The 19,212-nt window shown below is 47.0% G+C and overlaps 1 protein-coding gene across 5 annotated transcripts in view; it reads right to left on the bottom strand.

The window, feature by feature from the left end:
• The window catches only part of LOC118534811 (PALM2-AKAP2 fusion protein), a 132,947-nt gene that overhangs the window by 24,361 nt on the left and 89,374 nt on the right, over positions 1 to 19,212 (bottom strand). For 4 of the 5 annotated variants that reach the window (XM_078061573.1, XM_078061574.1, XM_078061575.1 and 1 more), the window contains exon 2: positions 5,405 to 7,802. In XM_078061573.1, coding sequence (XP_077917699.1) covers positions 5,405 to 7,802 — 2,398 coding nt within the window. Of the gene's footprint in view, positions 1 to 5,404; positions 7,803 to 17,547; positions 17,660 to 19,212 lie in introns of those variants that run through there. The other variant, XM_036090890.2, reaches the window with a different exon arrangement.

The raw sequence follows: 19,212 nt of genomic DNA, 5'->3' as shown, positions 1-19,212 counted from the left end.
CAGAGAAATATGGTAGTAGACATAACGCTCTGCAAGATGTTCCACATTAAGCTTTAGTACTTTCACAAGGCCAGCTGGACCCCTGTAGCTTGTACAACCTGTGCCTACCTGCAGGAAAGGGAAGCACTGTATACCCCTGAAGGAGAGCCTTCTCTCACATGGGCCTGTGACAGAATCTTTCCACCGGTTGCTAAGACAAGGTCTTTTGTGGAGCATTGAGGGCATCTCATGTGAGACTTGGCCTCATCCAGCTCTAATTTTGCATGGAATAAGCCATCAAGTTCTCCTTCATGAATATTGTGCTGACATAAATATTTTCTCCTGTCCAGGACTTTGTGATATTTGAAGATAATGAAGTGAAAAGAAAAAAGACCCCGTCACTAATCTTTATAATAACGTAATGGTCACCTCATCCGCAATCTTAATTCAAACTGACAGTAGAAGTTGAAACTCCTTGGAAATTTTATCTTTATAAGATGTATAGCTATCACATCTTTCCACATATTAAAAGACATGAACAGACACTCCAAGTTACGGAACTCAAAATCCACACCTTCTGCTTTACCACTCCCCATAACGTCTCACTGGGCAAATTATCTGACTTGGTAGATCAGTTCAACATCTGGCATGAAAACGGAAACTATTTTTAAAAACTAAAGTAATCATCACCTAACTAGCTGGGTTTCTCTGACGTGCCTAGAACCTGGAAGTGAAACCAGGATGTCTAATAATAGACAACAAGCACTAAAGTGAGAACCGTCTGTTGACAGCTTTAATATGAAAAGACATTTGAGAAGATCTAAATCATAACTTCAATCAAAAGTTTGAGTTTTCCTCCCAAACTTGATCCTCAAGGGTGTCTGCACCCGTGTTGCAGGTTGCACCTTCCAGTTAGGCTAGGGCCCCTGCTGGAATGCCTCCTTTCTTCTCTGTTTTTGAGTACTATCAACAGAAGGCACACATGTGTGCACTCTTGGGAATATGGCCTCTCACACGGCACACGGCCTTTGTCAAGATGGCAACATGCCGTCAGAAGTTCTTGTACACAGGAAGAGCTCAATAAAGGCTGGTGGAATGGACTCATTAAAGCGGCTCTTCATTGTCTGGCTCCAAACGAACTTTCCTTCATTTTGTTTTAAATCTCTTCCTTTAACCCACCCTAACCTAATTTAAGTACCTCAAACAGAGCAAGTTCTCTCTTCCTTTTGGGCCTCTTTAGGTGTCCTCCCTTCTCAAGAAACAACTGCCCCCCACCCCCAAACCCAACTTCTACTCCTTCAGTTCAAAAGTTGGATGGTAGTATCCTAAGAAAGGAAGACTTCACGTATACCGCCAATGAGGTGATCTTCCTTGATGTGGGCTCCTGTAAGTTTTCATGCTTCTCTGCCATGAAATTGCCATCTTTGTCTGATGTTGTTTCTCTCATTGAACTGTAAGTTCCCTGAGGGCAGGAACTGCATCTGCCTTGCTCACCCCTGTATGAGCAAAAGTCACACAGACCCTATTTAAGTGAAACTTCTTCCTTTAAAATCACATAAGAGCCAACAAGATAAAATTTCCAAAATAATTTTCCTAATACGTTGCTTTTGAGAATGACAGCATCCTTTTAAAAATTTCTTCTTCATCTTTGAAAGGCAAGGAAACTAAAAGCAAAAACAAGTTGTCTTTTCAACACCTGGGGAATGGTTGGGAGAATCAGCAGATTTGTGTTTCCCTATGACATCTTGGCTCTCAGTGGATTCTACTTCCCTTAGGTTTTAGGATTCCAGCATGTTTCCAGCATGATCTCCACCAGAGGAGAAGTTAAAAATTGTATTTTTCATCACCTAATATCGAATCACCAACCTGAGCCATGCAACAAACAGGCTGAATCCCCTCTTCTGGTGGGAGATGTGGAGTATTGCAGTAGGAACTTAGCATCATCTCCATTCACAAAACCAAAGTTGGAGCAAGCAGTTTCAACCCTGGCTATGAATCGTCCAGTTTGGCTGCTCAGAGTGATGTGTCAGCCTCCTCTCTGATTACGAACTTGGAGGCTGGCTAGCCAAGCAATTCACCAAACATTTGCAGGCATGGATAGAAAGAAAATTACATTTTGTATTCAGTTTTTTTTTTTTTTTTCAATCCATGTTGTAATTCTGGGAAGCCCTGCCACCTACTTTAAATGTTCTAGAGATAAACATGAAGGAACGAGGTGCACAAGCGTCATTATCATGACTACGTTCAGTGCAACAGTTAGACCATTGCAGTACACAGACTTGCCTGGATGAATTACCGTGCAGAATCAATCCTCTGGGAGGGGGTATGGGGGAGGATATTAGCATTAGCACAGAGGGAAGTGCTGGGAAAATCAGGCCTGGGCTGCTGGGATGCTGAGGGCAAACACAGAACCCTGTCTTATTTTAAGCCTGGTGGGGAAGCCCGAGAGACCACAGCAGGTCAGGGAACAGGGGAAAGTGTTGAAATGTTTTATTTTTGTTCATATGCTAGAAATAAAGGAGGGGAGCAAAACAGTGGGAGTTTCAATTAAGAGGTAGAGTAAAGAAAATTGAAAATACTCACTGAGCATGTGCACTTTAAGGAAGGTTTTATAATGAAATAATGTAAAGGGAGGCTTAGGCATGTAGGGCCACCTATAACTGGTAGGAGAGCCATGGTATCTACCTTCCATGTGAGCAGAAGTTGCTATGATGCCTGAAGAAACTTCCTCCATTAGACTTTGAGTTCTTATGCAGGCCTTTTAGAGTCATTAACTTGTCAAGTAGGCTCCTTAGACTGGGCTGAATTCAAGTGGTATGAAAGCTTTTTCTAGGATACTATATAGAATGCCCACTGGCATCTCTGTGCCAAGCTAGCCCACAAGACTTTAAAGTGAACTTGACAACTAAGGATCTTTGGGCAAAGCCAACCAGTCTCTATAAAGCACACACACACACAAAATGCCCTTGAGAGTTTTCTTTGCCTCACCCAGCTGGCCATTGCCCTGTGACATACAGGAATTAAAAATCATATCAAGAAAGTCACCATGCTTTTCCTCTTTCTCCTCGCTTTCTTTTTTTCATGAACAATTCAGTCCAAAAGCCATTAGGGAGGGGCTCAACAAGATGGTATCTGCAGTGGGGGTGGGAGGAGTCAGTGACCACAGGACCACAGTGTGCTGGAGCCACAGCAGGGTGGGTGGGGAAGAGTGGTGATCCAGCACATGGTATTGGAGCCGAAGATGGGTAAGGAAAATAGGAGACTGGTTACATAAGGTGAGGAAGGGATTGATCAAATAATAAATATATTGAAGGTAGTAGGAAAGAGGTATTTTGTTGTCAAGAAGGTTACAAATATGGAGAGAATATGAACCCCGTGGTACTAGATTAGAATTAAAGGTATCAAGGTAAGCTCATGGTTTTCAAGATAGGTAGGTAGGTAGATAGATAGATAGACAGACAGATGGAATCTGTGTATATTCTCTAATTCTGTTTGTTGAGAGTGCCTGGGAGCAGTGACGATCCAATAACAATGAGCATACCAAGCTCCCAGATTTTGGTTTCTAAATTCCATTCTCCACTAAAAGGAATTAGTGCTGTTTGAAGAAATGGCTGATTTCAGGGTTAGGAAAGTATGAGATGAGACTGGAACATATTGTGGTGTCAGAAAGTGAGGACATGCCCAGAGAATAATGAGGACATGTCAAAAGGACGCTGAAGTTAGCTTGAAAGGGCTCCCATAAGCTATATCTAAACAAATTAAGAATAAAAGTAATAGAAATGGATTCTAACCCATTGAATATAATAGGAATCCACAAGACTACACTGACATAAATAGATAAATGAATAAAGTTTGATGAGGAGTGGGATAAAGATTACATAGTACCAAAGTAACTCCCCAGAGAATATTTATTACTTACAAAGGACACAATAATTTTACTGTAAAAGCCTGTCAGACATTCCCTCAAACAAGTGATCAAAATTATTATCATGTGAAAAAAGTCAGTATCTGTCCCGGTAAGGGACACCTGATTGGATATAGTGAGAAGAATATAGCAATATTTTTGTGGTATTCCTACCAAAGATGCATAACCTAAATGTACTCATGTGAAAGCATAGACAAACCCAAACTGAGGGACATTCCGTAAAATTGGGCATGATGGAGCATCATGTTGGCAATTTACTCTCAAATGGTTCAGAATAAAAGATATTTGTACTATACCTGGGAACTTTTCTTTAGGTTGAGATTATTTCAAATCTAAATATTTATAATCAAAAGAGTTACCCTGAGTCACTGTAGATTTGATGGAAGCCAAGTGTCAAGATGGGATTAAGATCTGGGTAAACCAAGTCAAACGCCAGCAATTATATGTTAGGATAATGCTTTTTAGATGGTTTCCAGTGAAAGAAGTTTTCCCCTCAGTCCGTCATGAACCAATACTTTTAAAAAACACAAAATTCCACACTTGGATTTGAGGACAATATCAAACTGCAACAAGAATTGTCAAATGCTTGCTCTCAATGTCTGTACTGATTCTCAGTGTGGACCTGGAACAAATAGTCCATGGACTAGCCCAGACCACACTTCGAGCAGCACTTCTCCACATTAGGATATGTGGCGCTCTGACCGCCATCATATCCAAATGGGAAATGAAAATGACTGGTCACACTGTTAATCCATAATGGTAGCAACATTAATTACCACCATAATTAACATCAACCATTTATACAAAGCATTCAAGAAAGGGACTGCCCAGGCAATGGGAAGGGACTAAAGACCTGCCTTTATATAGAGTAACTCAATTTCTCCAAATGTGTCATAGGACAAGAATGAATGAGACCACCCCTGATTCCAAAGCAATTGCATTGTGATGACTAAAAGGAAGACAAATCCAATCATACAGAAGAGGGACAAAAACATCTTCTTTGGGTCAATCTACACCGGGTCATGACTGTCATTGTTAGAAAGGGACCTCGCATTTAGAAGGGGTTAGCAGAGCACATCCCCCAAATCAGATGGGTTTGATTTAACCACAGATACTAAGGGTCCAAGCCAGTCCACATGCAGGCTCACTCTGCCAGGGTCCACGCCACACACGGCCCCTCCCTCAGCCAGAGGCAGCCCTTTCAAATAGAAGAGAACAATTCTCTACTAAAGCAAACCCAGAGCAGAACAACGAGGAAGAAGCAATTGTACCCTCAGGGAAATGGCACACCATCCAGGCCCAGGGTTCTTCTAGGGGACATTCAGACCTCAGTTGCCTGTCCCTGGACGGACGCGAAAACCCTCGTTGTCAGTGCCCGCCGCCCCCCCCCCCCCCGCCACTAATCCTAGCCACACACAGAGGAGGCTCCACAAAGACTCACGTAAGCTGGAGTCACCCTTTCTGTCCACAGCATCTGTCTGTGGCGCGCGCTTGGCTTACCTGGTGCGGTTTTGTAGCATGATGTTCGGGAGGGCAGCGACGGGGCGTTCTTTGCCCTGGGGCTCTGGGTACTCTGCAAGACTTGTCTCTGCCTCTTCAGCTCCTCTTCCCTTTCCTGGGCTGCTCGGATCTCTTCCTCGATCATGGACAAAGTCCGCTGCTTCCTGGACCTCAGCTTGAAGGGCCCAACCATCACATCGGACTCCTGAGTGGCCAGGAGCGAGGCTGTGCTTCTCAGCTCAGCTGCCTCCGAGTACTTGCTGAAATAGCTCCCTTCGGGTCTGGTCTCCTCCATGTTTACCGGGCCACTGGGCTGCACCGCAGGCGTCGGCTGGGAGGGCCCCCTTTCCCTGAGTGCCCTGTCTTCGGCAGGCAGAATCTTTGGTAACACCTCCCTTTTCTCCTGAACAGGAGAGGACACCTGGGGTGGCTCAAACATGCTCTGAGACTTCTCTGAGCCGGGAGCCCCAGTTCCGGCTTCCTCTAGAGTTGCTCCAGGTCCCTGCTGCTCTGTCCCACCCTGGCTGGTTTCGGACACGGCTCTATCCACTTGCTCGGCTATGGCTTGTTGAATGGCATTCTGCACCAGGAGACCAGCCTGATATTCCAAGGGGTCATCAACCGAGGGCGAGTCTCCCAGTGTGGACGAAGGGGAATAGAAACCGTGATCACTAAATGACTTGGAGACGCCTTCTCCCCGGCCCTCGGAAGGGTTGTCAGTTTGCGGAGTCTGGGGCAGAGAAAAATCGGCCAGTGAGTTTTCCTGGAGGGCATTGGTGGTCTCATTGGATGCCCCGCTGTCACTGATGTTGTCCATGCTAAAATCATTGGACAGGGTCTCCAGGACAGTGGTATCCTGGGACCTCACTGACAGTTCATCCAAACCAGAGTCAAGCTCCTCTTGGGTCAGAGAGACATTGACTGACCTGGAAAACTGATCCAAGATCCCAGGGTCGTCATCCTTGACCACAGTGAGGACGGCCCGGGCACTGGTAAACTCCCCGTCCTCTGCCCACAGTTTGGATAAGGGCCCGCGTTTGGAAGTCTCACTGTAGGGCCCTTCCTTCCCCTGAGGAGCCGTGCTGCCCTGGCTTCCCCCCGAAGACTGGCTCTCCAGGGCACAGCTGGCTTTCTGCCCCTTGGCTGCTGATGCACCCCCGTCTTCCGGTGGCCCCCCGATGGAAGCTGGTCTCGAGATGGTCGGTGGCTTGTCTGAGTTGACTGACCCTAGAGGCCTGTAAAAGGGCTTGATAGAGAAGAGCCTGGGTGTACTCTGGCCCTTGGCCACTGTTGGCCTGGAACTCTCCATGAGCTGGAACTGCTTGCGCGCGGCGGAGAAGTCTATCTGCTCGGTGACGATGTCCTCCTTGGCGTGCTCGCTCGCGCCTGCGTGCTCGCTCGCGGCGGCAGGGGCCGCGCACAGCTGCGGGGGGAGGGGCTGCCGCGGCGTCGGCCCCTGCTCCTGCTGCGCCCTTCTCTCCTTGCGCTCCTTGTACTTCCTGTGCGACTCCAGAGACTCCTCGTCCAGCTGCTCCTCCGTGGTTTTGGCCTGCGGAGGATTCCACCATTTTGCCGCAATGCCAGGATTCTTTTTCACCGCCTGACTCCGGATGAGCTCTCTCCTTTCCTTTTCCAGCTCCAGCATCTCTTCCGAAGGCCTCACTTTCCTGACACAGTACTGTTCCTTCTCATTCTCGTCGTCCTCAAAGAGCTTGGAGGGCTTCTTGTCCTCGTGGAAGGCACGCAGCTCAAACTTGGCCGCCTTCTTCAGCGTGGTGAGCGTGAGCTCCCCATCGCGGCCCGAGCACCGCGAGCTGGTGGAGGAGCTGGGGCTCGCGGGGGCCTGCAGGCTGTCCCCCAGCGGATCTCGGGGCTGGGCGGGCGAGTGGCCATTGGCTTTTCCGCCCTCTGCCATGGCCTCAGAGTAGCTGGTACTGAGCTCAGTGTGAGGAGGGGCCTGTCTACCTGCTGCCCTCTCTGGGGGGTCCGGCTGGACGGCTGCGTGGCCGGGTGGGCTTGGGCCACCCCCCACGATGGCTGCACCCGGCTCCGGGGACGATGTACCGTTGTAAGTTCCGTCCACAGCAGAATCACAGCAGCTGGCCTCCAGCACCTCGTCTAGATAGCGGATCTCTCTGGCCACATCCTTATCCAGAGCTTCATGGTGATCACCCAGGAGGCCATTGTGGGGGGGTGAGTAGAAAGGGGAGGAGTGGTCCATGGAATGTGGGGTACAGGTGATTCCGGGAACACTTTTACATTCCGCAACAGAGACCTCAATTTCCATGTTTTTGTGATCTGGGGGAAGGGAGCTGGTTGCAGGCTCCGACGGGCTGGCGCTGCCTTTGTCTCGCTGGTTTTTTAGCCGGATATCATCCTCAGAAAGCTGGGGAGGCTTCTGGAATAAAGAGACAACCAAAGTCAGAGTTAGATACTAAATCTCTTATGGAGGTGAACCCTGAGAAATTAGTTGGTAACTCACTGGAAGGAAAACTGAAACAATGACAAGTTCTTCGGAACTGAGATTTCCCTTCTGGTAATTCTTCACGTATTCATTTTGCTGTGGTGATTCATACCTAAACCTCTCCATGTTACAGATTCTGTTTTGTTTACTGGGTGTCCGGAGAACTTTCCATAAATGCTAATCCCATTTTTTAAATTTCAATGTAGGGGCGCCTGGGTGGCTCAGTTGGTTAAGCGACTGCCTTTGGCTCAGGTCATGATCCTGGAGTCCGGGGATCGAGGCCCGCATCGGGCTCCCCGCTCAGCGGGGAGTCTGCTTCTCCCTCTGATCCTCTCCCCTCCCATGCTCTCTCTCTCCCAAATAAATTTAAAAAAATTAATAAATCTCAATGTAAATTAAGATTCAGATCATTTGAAGACACTGTTCAAATATCTTCTAAAGTAGAAGAGATTATATAGCAATTATACCAGAATTACTACTACTATTGCAGAAATGTAATAGGACTATTTGTGTGTCCCCAACTATAATAAGATGGTCCCTTTGCATGAGCAATTCTTCTTGAAAACATGATTCTCTGCCAGATGTAATGCAATTATTCTGGAGACAAGAAACTTCTTGGAAAATTTTTCCAAAATAAAATACTGGAAAACAGTAGAATCCTTCCAAGGCCACTTAACAGCTACAGTGCCCCATCACTATGGCTCTTAATTCAGCATGTGCATAAACACCATAACCAAAGCCACTGACTGCACAGTTCTGTTTTCTGGGACTACATCAAAACAATACTCCTTAAGTTAAGGAGTGAGGGTTGCTTTGAAAAGTTAGTGACGAGTGGCTCCTCTCTGGTTCCTCAAATGCTCTCTATGTGATAGTTCCAGTCTTACTGTTAAAAAAGAAAAACCACATCTTCTTAATGTTTTGAAATAAATCCTACTTTCCCACCAATTACCAATCCCATGTAATTTTGTTATTTGGCATTAGTAAAATTAATTTTCAAATTCTAGGATGATATCTTTTTTCATACCCAAGGACTCTGGTTTATCTCAGATAATTCAGTGGTAAATTGTGAGGTTTAGGGGCACCTGGGTGGCTCAGTCATTAAGCATCTGCCTTCGGCTTGGGTCGTGATCCTGGGGTCCTGGGATCGGGCCCCGCATCGGGTTTCCTGCTCCGCGGGAAGCCTGCTTCTCCCTCTCCCACTCCCCCTGCTTGTGTTCCCTTTCTCACTGTCTCTCTCTCTGTCAAAAAATAAATAAAACCTTTGAAAAAAAAATTGTGAGGTTAATTAGTGAGTGTTCCTCAAGGATTTCACAGACACCTTGGTCAAGTTTGTCTTCCTCTCTCAAGTCCATAGTGTGCCTCATATTATTGACATACTTCCACGCAAAACTGCAAGATGGCATCGTTTTCATTTGTGTCCATAATAAACGATTTTAAAATCTTAGAACATAATGTTAAAACACCACCTTAGGATGATTCTCGGGGGATTCGTTTCAGAATCCCTCCAAGGAAGGTGCATAATTACAGATTTGTTCATGAGACCTAGAACAACATGGGAATTCACCCTATGTGCTCTGTACTGCTGTCAGAATGCTGAAAAATTCTCATGGTTATCCATGAACTAGAAGGTTCTCCATGAACTAGAGGTTTCCTTCACTCCGCATTGTTTACATTCCCCTCTAGACTTAATCCAATCAGGTAATATATGTTCCTTCTTCAGTCATAGGCAACAGTAACAACTATTCCTTTCTCAACACTTTCTGGTCTTGGATGACCTTCCCGTCTAGCTCTGGTCTTTGTCCAAGTCTGGTACTTTAATATCATTAATATTTATAACACTAATATCTTTATTTTATTTTTTTACCATCATTAACTAGTGTTCTTTTATCTTTAGAATGAACTCAAAGACGTTTTTACTGCCTTTTAAAAACATTAACTAGACTTCCTTTTGGTAAGGCAATTGCCAGTGACTTCCAGGTCATTAAGAATTACAGAAAATTTGAATGCCTGAAACTTACAGGCTGCCATTCAATTTCAAATAAACCTAGGTCAAAATTAGCCCACTCCATGGAAAGCTATTACTGGAATAAACGGACCAACAAAAAGAGGTAGGAGGCACTGCTACTGTGAGAGTCAGATTATCTGTGACCCTCCCACCCCGGCTTCATTTGGCCAATGACTTACTGCTAACATTCTTTATGGGAATAAGTAGAGCTTTTCTTATATCCTTTTTGGTTTGGGGGGAAAAAGGTAAGAAAATGGTAGGAAGCTGTTGGAACTGAATTATGGTTGAAAATCACTGCCCTCCTGAAACATAAAATACTTCAGTTGACATAAGAGGAAAGAGGGCAATGTAACAGTAAAGGAAGCTAAAAGGCAAATAATTCATTCTATACTTCATTTAGTCATTCATCCATTCATTAAACACGCAGGAAGCTTGTTTTGTAGGGTCATAATGAGATTAGCAGCAACCATAAGCTCCAGGAGACAACACTTTTTTCTTAACAAAAATTGGACTTCCTAGGAAGCCGTAAGTCTATTTTGGAGTTTATTTACTCTAGTCAGGAGGAGTGAAAAACTTGCCTACAGTGATCTCCTGTTGCTAATCACAGAGACAGGAGGTCCTGAGTCCACCTCCACAGCACGGCCCATGAGCACCTTGTCTCTTTCTCCTGGGTGCTTCAGGTCAAGTGTTGGGTGATGGACAAGCAGATGCCCTATCAGCCTTTTTTCTCTTTTAGAACTTAAAAATTCTACCAAGTCTTTCCAAGGCATATTTTCTGAAGTAGCAAGTGTTCCAATTCAAAATTTTAAAAGTCTGAGAACAGCATCTGACAATACATTTTTGCCGTGTCCAAAAAAAACTACCATTAGCTCTTTGAATCAGATACGATGAGTCTCGTTCCTTGAATGCCTTCTATGATGTGTCAAACCGAGATTTTAAAAATGCTGATTACTGGATAAAAGTCAGAGTTTGGAGTCCCAGTGTAATTTGAGACGATTCCGTTCCAATACATTTGTTTAAAAAATTGAGACACTGGAGGGTATAAACGGGAAACGGCTCTCTCTGCTTCCTGTTACTTACAAGGGGGCTCCTCCCACTTCTTTCCACAAATTCAGGAAATTTTTCTTGATACTCTGTTCCATGCTCTACGCTCTAATCAGGGTAGAAGTAATGAAAGAGATAACGCTGCATTACTGATTCACCATCAGGCATCAGAGGTCCTGAGTTTTTGTAAACAAAGTTAGGCAACAATTATAACAAAAGAGCAAATTCCTGAGTTCTATTCTCAACAGGATGAATTTACCTTCCTGAAAGAGGGCCTGATGCAATCAAAGCCACCAGTAAGTACACCAGGTAAATGGAAGTGGGCCGGAAAGTCCACAGCACGGATTTGGCAGGAATCTGGGCTTGGTGTCATTAAATGATGTTTTGCTTAAACCAACAAATGCTCATTGCTCCCTTTGAAGATTAGAAAGACTAGAATTTTCTCCATGCTTCAGATAAGATGAACCTGATTCCTGATTCAGATAAAATGCACATTCATTAAATGAACTGGAAAGTCCTTTCTGAAATAAACCATGCCCCAATGCAAAAAAAAAAAAAAAAAAAGATATAAATGAACCATCAGAGGTGCCTGGCTGGCTCAGTATGTAGAGCATACAACTCTTGATCTTGGGGCCTGGGGTCCTGAGTTCAAGCCCCACACTGGGCGTAGAGCTTACTTAAAAAAAAAAAAAAAGAACCACCAAACTGGATTTTGAAAGGGTGCTAAGAGACCGAAGGGAAATCCTTGGATTCCCCCTGCTAACCCTCCAGGTGGAGCCCTAAGAGCATGACACGTATTACCTGCCAACCTACTGGCTTCCTGGAATAGCTAATAGCCAGTCAGGATGTCTACGATTTACTTTAAAATATGTGGACAGAGACAATATAATACAGCTGTGTGTGTCTGAATTAGTTTAAATTCTATTCAGGGGCAGACAGCCGTCCTAACTGGGAATATACACTCCAAGAGTGGTCAACCAGGATCTAATCAGAAATTCCAGGCTCTGTAGGTGGCGTCCTTCCTGGGTGGGTTAGCGCTCTTTAACTCCCAGGGCCCCCTGAGGCTTAGCTAATTGGCATAATTAAGGTGAGAAATGGGTTTTCATCAGTGAAATTAGTGGCTTGTCAATTAGCATAATAAACGTTAGAAATCGGTGAAATTGGTGGTGTTCAAATTTGCGGATTAGAGATGTTCTCTGGCCTTTCCTGAATAGGATTTACGACAGAGTGAGCACCATGGCTTGTATACCCTTAGGGATGGTGCTTGGAGCCTGAAAACCAAACAGCCCTTCCCGCAGCCTTTGGTTCAGAGGACTTTGGTTGTTAAACAACTACTATACAGTAAGGGAATCCTGCCTTTTTAAAACTGCCACATCTATCTTCCTGCAAAGTGAGGTTGGGAGCGTCTAGAATCTTCCGGAGCTGAGGTTTCTTTGAGGTTAAAGACAGTAGGTTTTATGCCTACTTTTACAAAGGTTTATTTAATAAATATATGCATGAGTGCCAGAAGTTGGTCCAAGACCTGCTTTTATTATAACCTGGTAGCCCGGTTGTGTCTCAAGCTGCCACTATTTACAAAAACGCATTTAATAGTTATGCAAAGCAAATTATATGGGTTAATTTACAACAAGGGGGCCCGTGTCTCCTGTGAAAGTTCTGCCAGACCCTATGCAAGACAATCATGGGACTCTTCTTGGAAGAATAGAACTCCTTTGTAAGCAGGACTCATACCAAGATCTTTCAAATCTGTTTTAGGAATTCGATTAGATAATGTGTTTAAAAGTACTACATAGTGGGGTGTGAGTGGCTCAGTCAGTTAATCGTCCCACTTGATTTCGGCTCAGGTCATGATCTCAGGGCTGGGAGATCAAGCCTGTGTCGGGCTCCGCGCTTGGCAGGGAGTCTGCTTGAGATTCTCTCTCTCCCTCTGCCCGTCCCCCACCTCGTGCGTGCGTGCGGGTGTGTGTGTGTGCGCGCGCGCGCGCTCTCTCTCAAATAAAATAAGTAAATAAATGTTTTTTAAAAGTCCTATGTAGGGGCACCTGGGTGGCTCAGTTGGTTAAGCGACTGCCTTCGGCTCAGGTCATGATCCTGGAGTCCCTGGATCGAGTGCCGCAACGGGCTCCCTGCTCAGCGAGGAGCCTGCTTCTCCCTCTAACCCTCCACCCGTAATGTACTCTCTCTCTCTCTCTCTCATTCTCGCTCTCTCAAATAAATAAATAAATCTTTAAAAAAAAAAGTACTATGTAAACTGCAAAGTGTTTAATTCAAATGTTCCTTATTATTAAGCAATTTTACACTGAAGTGTAAATGACCAATATTAAATTCTCTCTGGGAGCTGGTGGACTTTCTTGGAGGAGGAGTGGGGGGGTGATGATGAAGCTTTGATTTTGAGAGGAAATCAACATGAGGCATTTAGAGGGGAAAGGCCCAGCAAGGCTAAAAGTCAGACCTAACCTCCCTAATCTTTTCCTACCCCAGGTCCTCAAAAGTTAATTTTAGCTGAAGCTGAGCACAACTGGAAGATGCATTTGCTGTTGCAATAAACAGAGTAAATGCATAAAATAATTGTCTCCTGTCTCTAAAAGTCAAAATGTGAGGATGCAGTTGAATGGACAGTCAAGAACCACACCCCCTTTCACTGCGGACACACTGTGTTCACAGTGCACATGCATACACACTCCCAGGTGATACTGGTAACAGGGCCCTTTGGCATGCAGGAAAGGCAGAGTTTTCTACTTTCGTTTTAGAACTTTAGAACGTGAGGTTTAGAGAAACTGAAAGATTTTTCCCAAGATCACCTGACTAGGAAGTGGCACAGCCAGGATTTGAAGGCCAGTTCTTCAGTCTCTCCCCATACCTCAAAAAGTACTCTCAGTGACAGCAGGCTTCCAAAATGCCTAGGGATAGGTTAAGAAGGGTGACTAGTTTTTATTAAAGAGTATCTACTTGGCTTTCTGGTCGACATTTTGCACACTTGTATCTCTAGAAGTGATGTGAGACTCATAATTTGGCTCCAGAAGTCAGAGAGCCCTCTCCCATCTTTATCCAGAACAGAACAGAGACAGACTTCCTGGAGACTGAGTTTCCACTTCCTACCTTCTGCTCTACCCATAGGGCCCTCCAGTTAGAAATGAGGGTACTGACTTCCTGCTCAGTCTGGGAATTTTACCTTTCAAGCTGGCTGGCCTCTAAAGGAGAGTCCTCTGCTTCCTCCAGCAACAATCCAGGGGCAAAAGATTAAGATCCCACATTCCAGGCATTGCAATGGACACCACACATTAAAGCTGCAACTCCTTCCCAACAGCACAGGTGAGATTCTAGAAGACCGTTTTTAATTTGCACAGAAAACACATCAGGGTCCTGACACCTGCCCCGCTGGGTGATGGACGGCAGTGTGCTCTTTCTTCCCACGGTATCTGGGTCAGTGGCTGGGCGCATGGTGAGCAGAAAGAACTTGCAAGAGGTACGTTTTCCTTAGCAGATCTGTCTGGGCCCAGGGGGACACCGGGAAGGTATCCTTTTTTACAAGGGCAAGCAAGAAGCTGAAGCTTCCACTGCGCTTGCAAGGCTGGTTGTGTTCACAGCTTCCCCACCACCCTCAGGCTGTTACCTCTTGACACCACCCGTCACCAGCTGTGACCTCCCGGGCTCCTAGCCTAAATGCACAGCGTGACCCAAATCACTCACCCCTCAGGCGCCCGCTGCACCACCAGCTTTCTACTCTGAATAACCCAGCTTACTTCCTACAAAGGCCATGATAGTCAAATTAGAAACACTCTTCCCCAGATACTAGGTGACCTGATCCTTTAATCTAGTTATTTTTAAGTTCCACCAAAAATACAAACTCATTCTTGGCCTAGGAACAGAGGCGTGGCTATAAAATAAAACTTCCGCATAGCTGTGCAACCAGAGAGCATCTCCGTTTTCCTTTCTTACCCCCTTTCTCTCACTTGCCTAAGTAGAGTTCTGATTACACAGGACACGACGGCTGTCACGGCAGAGCACTGGTTCTGTGGTCTGTGTAGTGGAACCATCTAGAATGCTTCTTACAGGACTCCACTTCCTGGCTATAGTTTCTGTCACAAAGGTAAATGGAAGGAGGGGATGCATCCCAGGTAAGGGAGCCTGCCAAGACACCTGCAAGGTGCCCACATGAGTCTCCTGAACTTGATCCGACTTGGAGGCACCGGGATGGAGCTATGGGCTGGAGATCTGGGGCAGAGGGACTCCCCAGGCTGAGGGAACCCCAGGAGTGTGGGAGGGGAGCCCAGGGGCCGACGGAGGTCAAAGTGCAAGGATAAGCATGCCCTGAGTACCTACAGAGTGGCAAGCCCTGGGCTGGGGCCACGGGGTGGGGGGGGCCCCCTGCGCTCTGAGGTGGCCCCTACTCAGCAGCAAGGAGCCCACGGCCTTGGAGGGAGAGAGTTCCAGTTCCCGTAAAGAGAGCAAAAAGCACCAGGCAGAGGAAGTGCTCAGTGGAAAGAAAATCCCAGCCCTGTTCAACAGCACAAACTGGGCTGGCTAGAAAGAGTTTGTGGAGAAAGCTGAGAGCACCTGAGTTCCTCAGCTGCTGGCTTGCAGCTCCTCGGGCCCTCCCTGCTGAAGATGGCAGGCTCGGGGCCGGCCGCAGAAAGTGCGGGGACTTTGAGTGGGCCCCTTCCACCCACCGCTGTGAGGGAACAGAGAATGGGAATGTCTGAGGACGCCTTGCTTCCTTCCTTGGTTTGGCTTCGGGCCTCTGGGCCAGGAAGCGGAGGGGAGAGGCCATCACCCGGGGCCACATTCCAGGCCCAGGCAGCCTTTCGTCTTCCGCCCCCTCGCAGACCTCCTTCCGGCCTGGAGGACCAGGGGCCTGTGTCGATTGTGGGAAGCCAGAAGCCTCACCACTCCCCAAGAAGGACCCCTTCCTGGTTGATGGAAACAGGCCAGACTTAAAGCCCCTAAGCTCTCCTGGGCAGTGGCAGGCTAAACTTAGGGCGGGCGGGCTCAGGGTTAACGCTGTGACCCCTGATAAAGGGAGCGAACTCACAATGGCTCTCGGACCGCCTGCCATGACGCCTTAAGGCCGAATGCGACTGGGACAGCTCTAAAAAGATCTTCCTGCTCCCGCAGGCCCAGCCTTTCTTTCTGAGAACTGCCAAGGCATCACCACTAAGCAATTCTCTCTGGCTTAGGGTACAGACACAGGCTTGAAGAGGAGATGAAAATACTCTGGAAACTCCCTTCGTTGGGGACAAAGGATGTCTTGGCTCACGCTTCTGTTCAAGGAAAGTGGTCCCTTTATAACATAATGGAGTCTCCCCAGGACCACAGCCTGCCCTATTAATAGCATCCCCTTCACCCAGCCACAAAGTCACCGACCGGCTCAGATGTCAGGCTACACATCTGGAAAATGTCAAGGTGTTGTTTGATTAACACATTTATAACTTGGGCTTTCCATGAAAGCAACTGAAGATGGGGGGGGCGGGACGCGGCAGGCAGGGGGACTGGAGGGAGGGAGGAAGCCGTTTCCTTTTCTACAGCCACTGGTGAAAGGCTTGCTTCTTTCAGCTGCGTGGAGATCCACTCCCTACAAGAGTGACTGAGAATGGTAGGGGAGGCTTCAGGATTGCTCCTAACTCAGGAGAGAGGCCTCCTTTCTGCTCCAAGAAGGTCAAGGTTCACTTCTTCCTCAATGTAACAAACTCCGTGCTCTGTCAAGGAGTCCTCAGATGCTCTTCTCCCCAAAAGCCTTTTTCACCAGGAGGTGATTTTTACAGGGCAGTCCCCACCTCCAGAATAAACCAAGATCTAGGCCCCAGAGGGAACTTCGGCTGCTCCGGCAGGCAGAAATTTCTAGGGTAACTAATTCTGCTGAAAGCAAACACAGGGCTAGCTTTAGTTCTTTATAACTCAGCTGTGTCCCTCTTGGTTTTAAAATAGTTCAGGATCTTGGGTTCTTGCCTGGCCAACCACTAACAGCAGAGAGCAAAAGCTGAGCACCACTGTGGACCCAGCACAAACCCACGATGTTGAGGCCGAGAGCCAGGAGCAAAGAGGAAACAGTGCCAGATGCTTCTGAGATTAACCCCTTGTCCACAGATGACACTCTACGTAGGAACAGAGCTGATGAGCTTCTCTTCCCACCCCCCTGGCTCCTACAGGGGACAGGCATGCACATTCCCATGAAGCCCCAAGTCACTCCATGAATGTGGCGGGGCCCACAGCATGGCCTCATTAGGGACTAACTAAATACAAGGCGATCACTAGAAAACCAGCTACCAGAATCGCTGGGTCACTTGCTTCTGTTCTGGACAAGGACAGACACATGCACGCCCCGTCTTCACGGCCTCATCTGCCACAGAGGACTTGTGAATCTTGGCGTGCACTGCATGCCTGGGGCTATGCTTTCTCCTTGCCCTCTAACTCGAAAGCGGGGAGTTTGACGAGGTTTCAAAGAGAAGCAAGTCGCCACTCAGAGCTCAGCTGCCCCGTCTCCCTCCCTCCGGCAGGAAAGGACTCTAGAGCTCAGCCCTGCTCGGTCCCCACTCCGAGGCCCCCTCCACCAAGACTGGCCTGGGAAAGGAACCCACTCCTTTCAGATTAGAAGGGAAAGGACAGTCAGAGAGGTCAGCAGACTCGGCTTACCCTGCCCACAGTGTATGTCTCAAACGTCCCCAGTCAGAACTGCCTCTTTTTCCAGACAGATTCCTGCGCACTGGCTCAAGTTGGACAAATTCCTTCCGAGCCTCCTGACTGAAGACTATGATGTCACAGCTGCCCCTCCCTCTGCTCCCTAAAAGGCCATTCACACAAAGAAGGACTTTAACCTCGTTCAAAGAGGCCCAGCCCCTCCCTAGTGGCCCAGCCTGGAGGGCAAGGGCCGTCCCCAGGCAGCTCGGCCGCGGGGTGCTCAGAGAGGGCCCGGGCTCGGGGCTCCGCAGTGGTTGATAGGAACCAGTTACCACCGCCTCCATGGAAAGTCACGGATGGGCCTTGGGCAAGCAGGGAATTAATAATATCCTGGTGATGCTGAGGTAGCAAAAAATCTGAAAGATCCCGAAGATCCCGTAAAATGGTCGAGATAGATCTAACAGATCTATGGGAATGTGTGTCTATGAAGTAATAAGTGCTCACCATTGAAAACTTGGAAAATAAAAATTATTCCTCTTCCTTCCACACAGAGGAAAACGCTTCCTATTTTATTGCATTCCACTTAGTCTCCTTTGTAGAAATATGTATTTAATAGTGTGGAGACCAGACAGTACATGCCGTTTTGTAGCCAACATTTTTTAACTTCGTATTATCTCACAAACACTTTCTATGTCCTCTAATGGTCTTTGGAAGATCTAGTTTAAAGGGTTACATGATGTCTCACGCTGAAGTGGGACAGAGGAATCTGAAGTCTGGGATGACTGCTGTAACTTCAGGGAATGTCCAGGGCAAGTGGCCCCGCTTTCTCAGAGCTCACCACTATCCTCTGCCACCAAAGAACAGCAACAACCAAGAAAACAGATCTCTACGTGCCTTGGGTAGACACGAGTGTCCCAAACATCCCCCACTCTCGGCCACAGAATCAGACCCCCAGCACTATACGCTAAGGCTAATAAGGGAATTGATGTAGGTCAGCCTGCCCAGGTATATTCAGAGTAGCCCCCAACACTGCCCCCTGGTTCCACCCACCTGGCCCCCAACTTTGGGCTGACCTAGAAAAAACTTGGCATAACTCAGGGTCTGGCTGACTAGAAAGTCAGTCGGAATTCAGGTCCCCGCAGGGCCATGAAGAACTCATTCTGGAGAAGACAGAGAGAATGGGTATTTACAGTACACAGGGAGAGGAGGGAAAATGCCAGGCATGGTCCTGCACAGCCAGAAGTTCACGGTCAGTTTGGGAGCAGTTCCTCCTGGTGAAGCAGCCGAGCAGCCCAAAGCTGGTGGCAGGACTGCCCTGCGGTCTGCAGTTTGGCCAGCAAAGCTGACCTCCTGGGACCCTCCCGAGAATACAAGTCCAGGAAAGAATAATCGGAGTAGAGGGAGCCCAGGCAAGCCCTTTTGAAAAGGAAGCTTAAGGTATACCATACTTGACAACTCTTTCCAATATCTACATGACATTTTTAATATTCTGACATTTATTTAGAAAAATCCAGGGTTTTCTCAAGGGCTAACTTGGTGATACCAAGTCACCAGGGAGTGCTATGGAAACTCTGAATTTATGTGCCCTTTGGAATAACTGGAATGTTCTGTAGTTTAGCCAGAGGCATTTCAAGATGCTACTTAACAGTCTAAAGGAGCATGAGATGGGGAAATCACACA

Source organism: Halichoerus grypus, chromosome 14 (genome assembly GCF_964656455.1).
Source record: "Halichoerus grypus chromosome 14, mHalGry1.hap1.1, whole genome shotgun sequence".
In the NCBI taxonomy this organism is placed as follows: domain Eukaryota; kingdom Metazoa; phylum Chordata; class Mammalia; order Carnivora; family Phocidae; genus Halichoerus; species Halichoerus grypus.
This window is presented reverse-complemented; position numbering and strand designations above follow the sequence as displayed.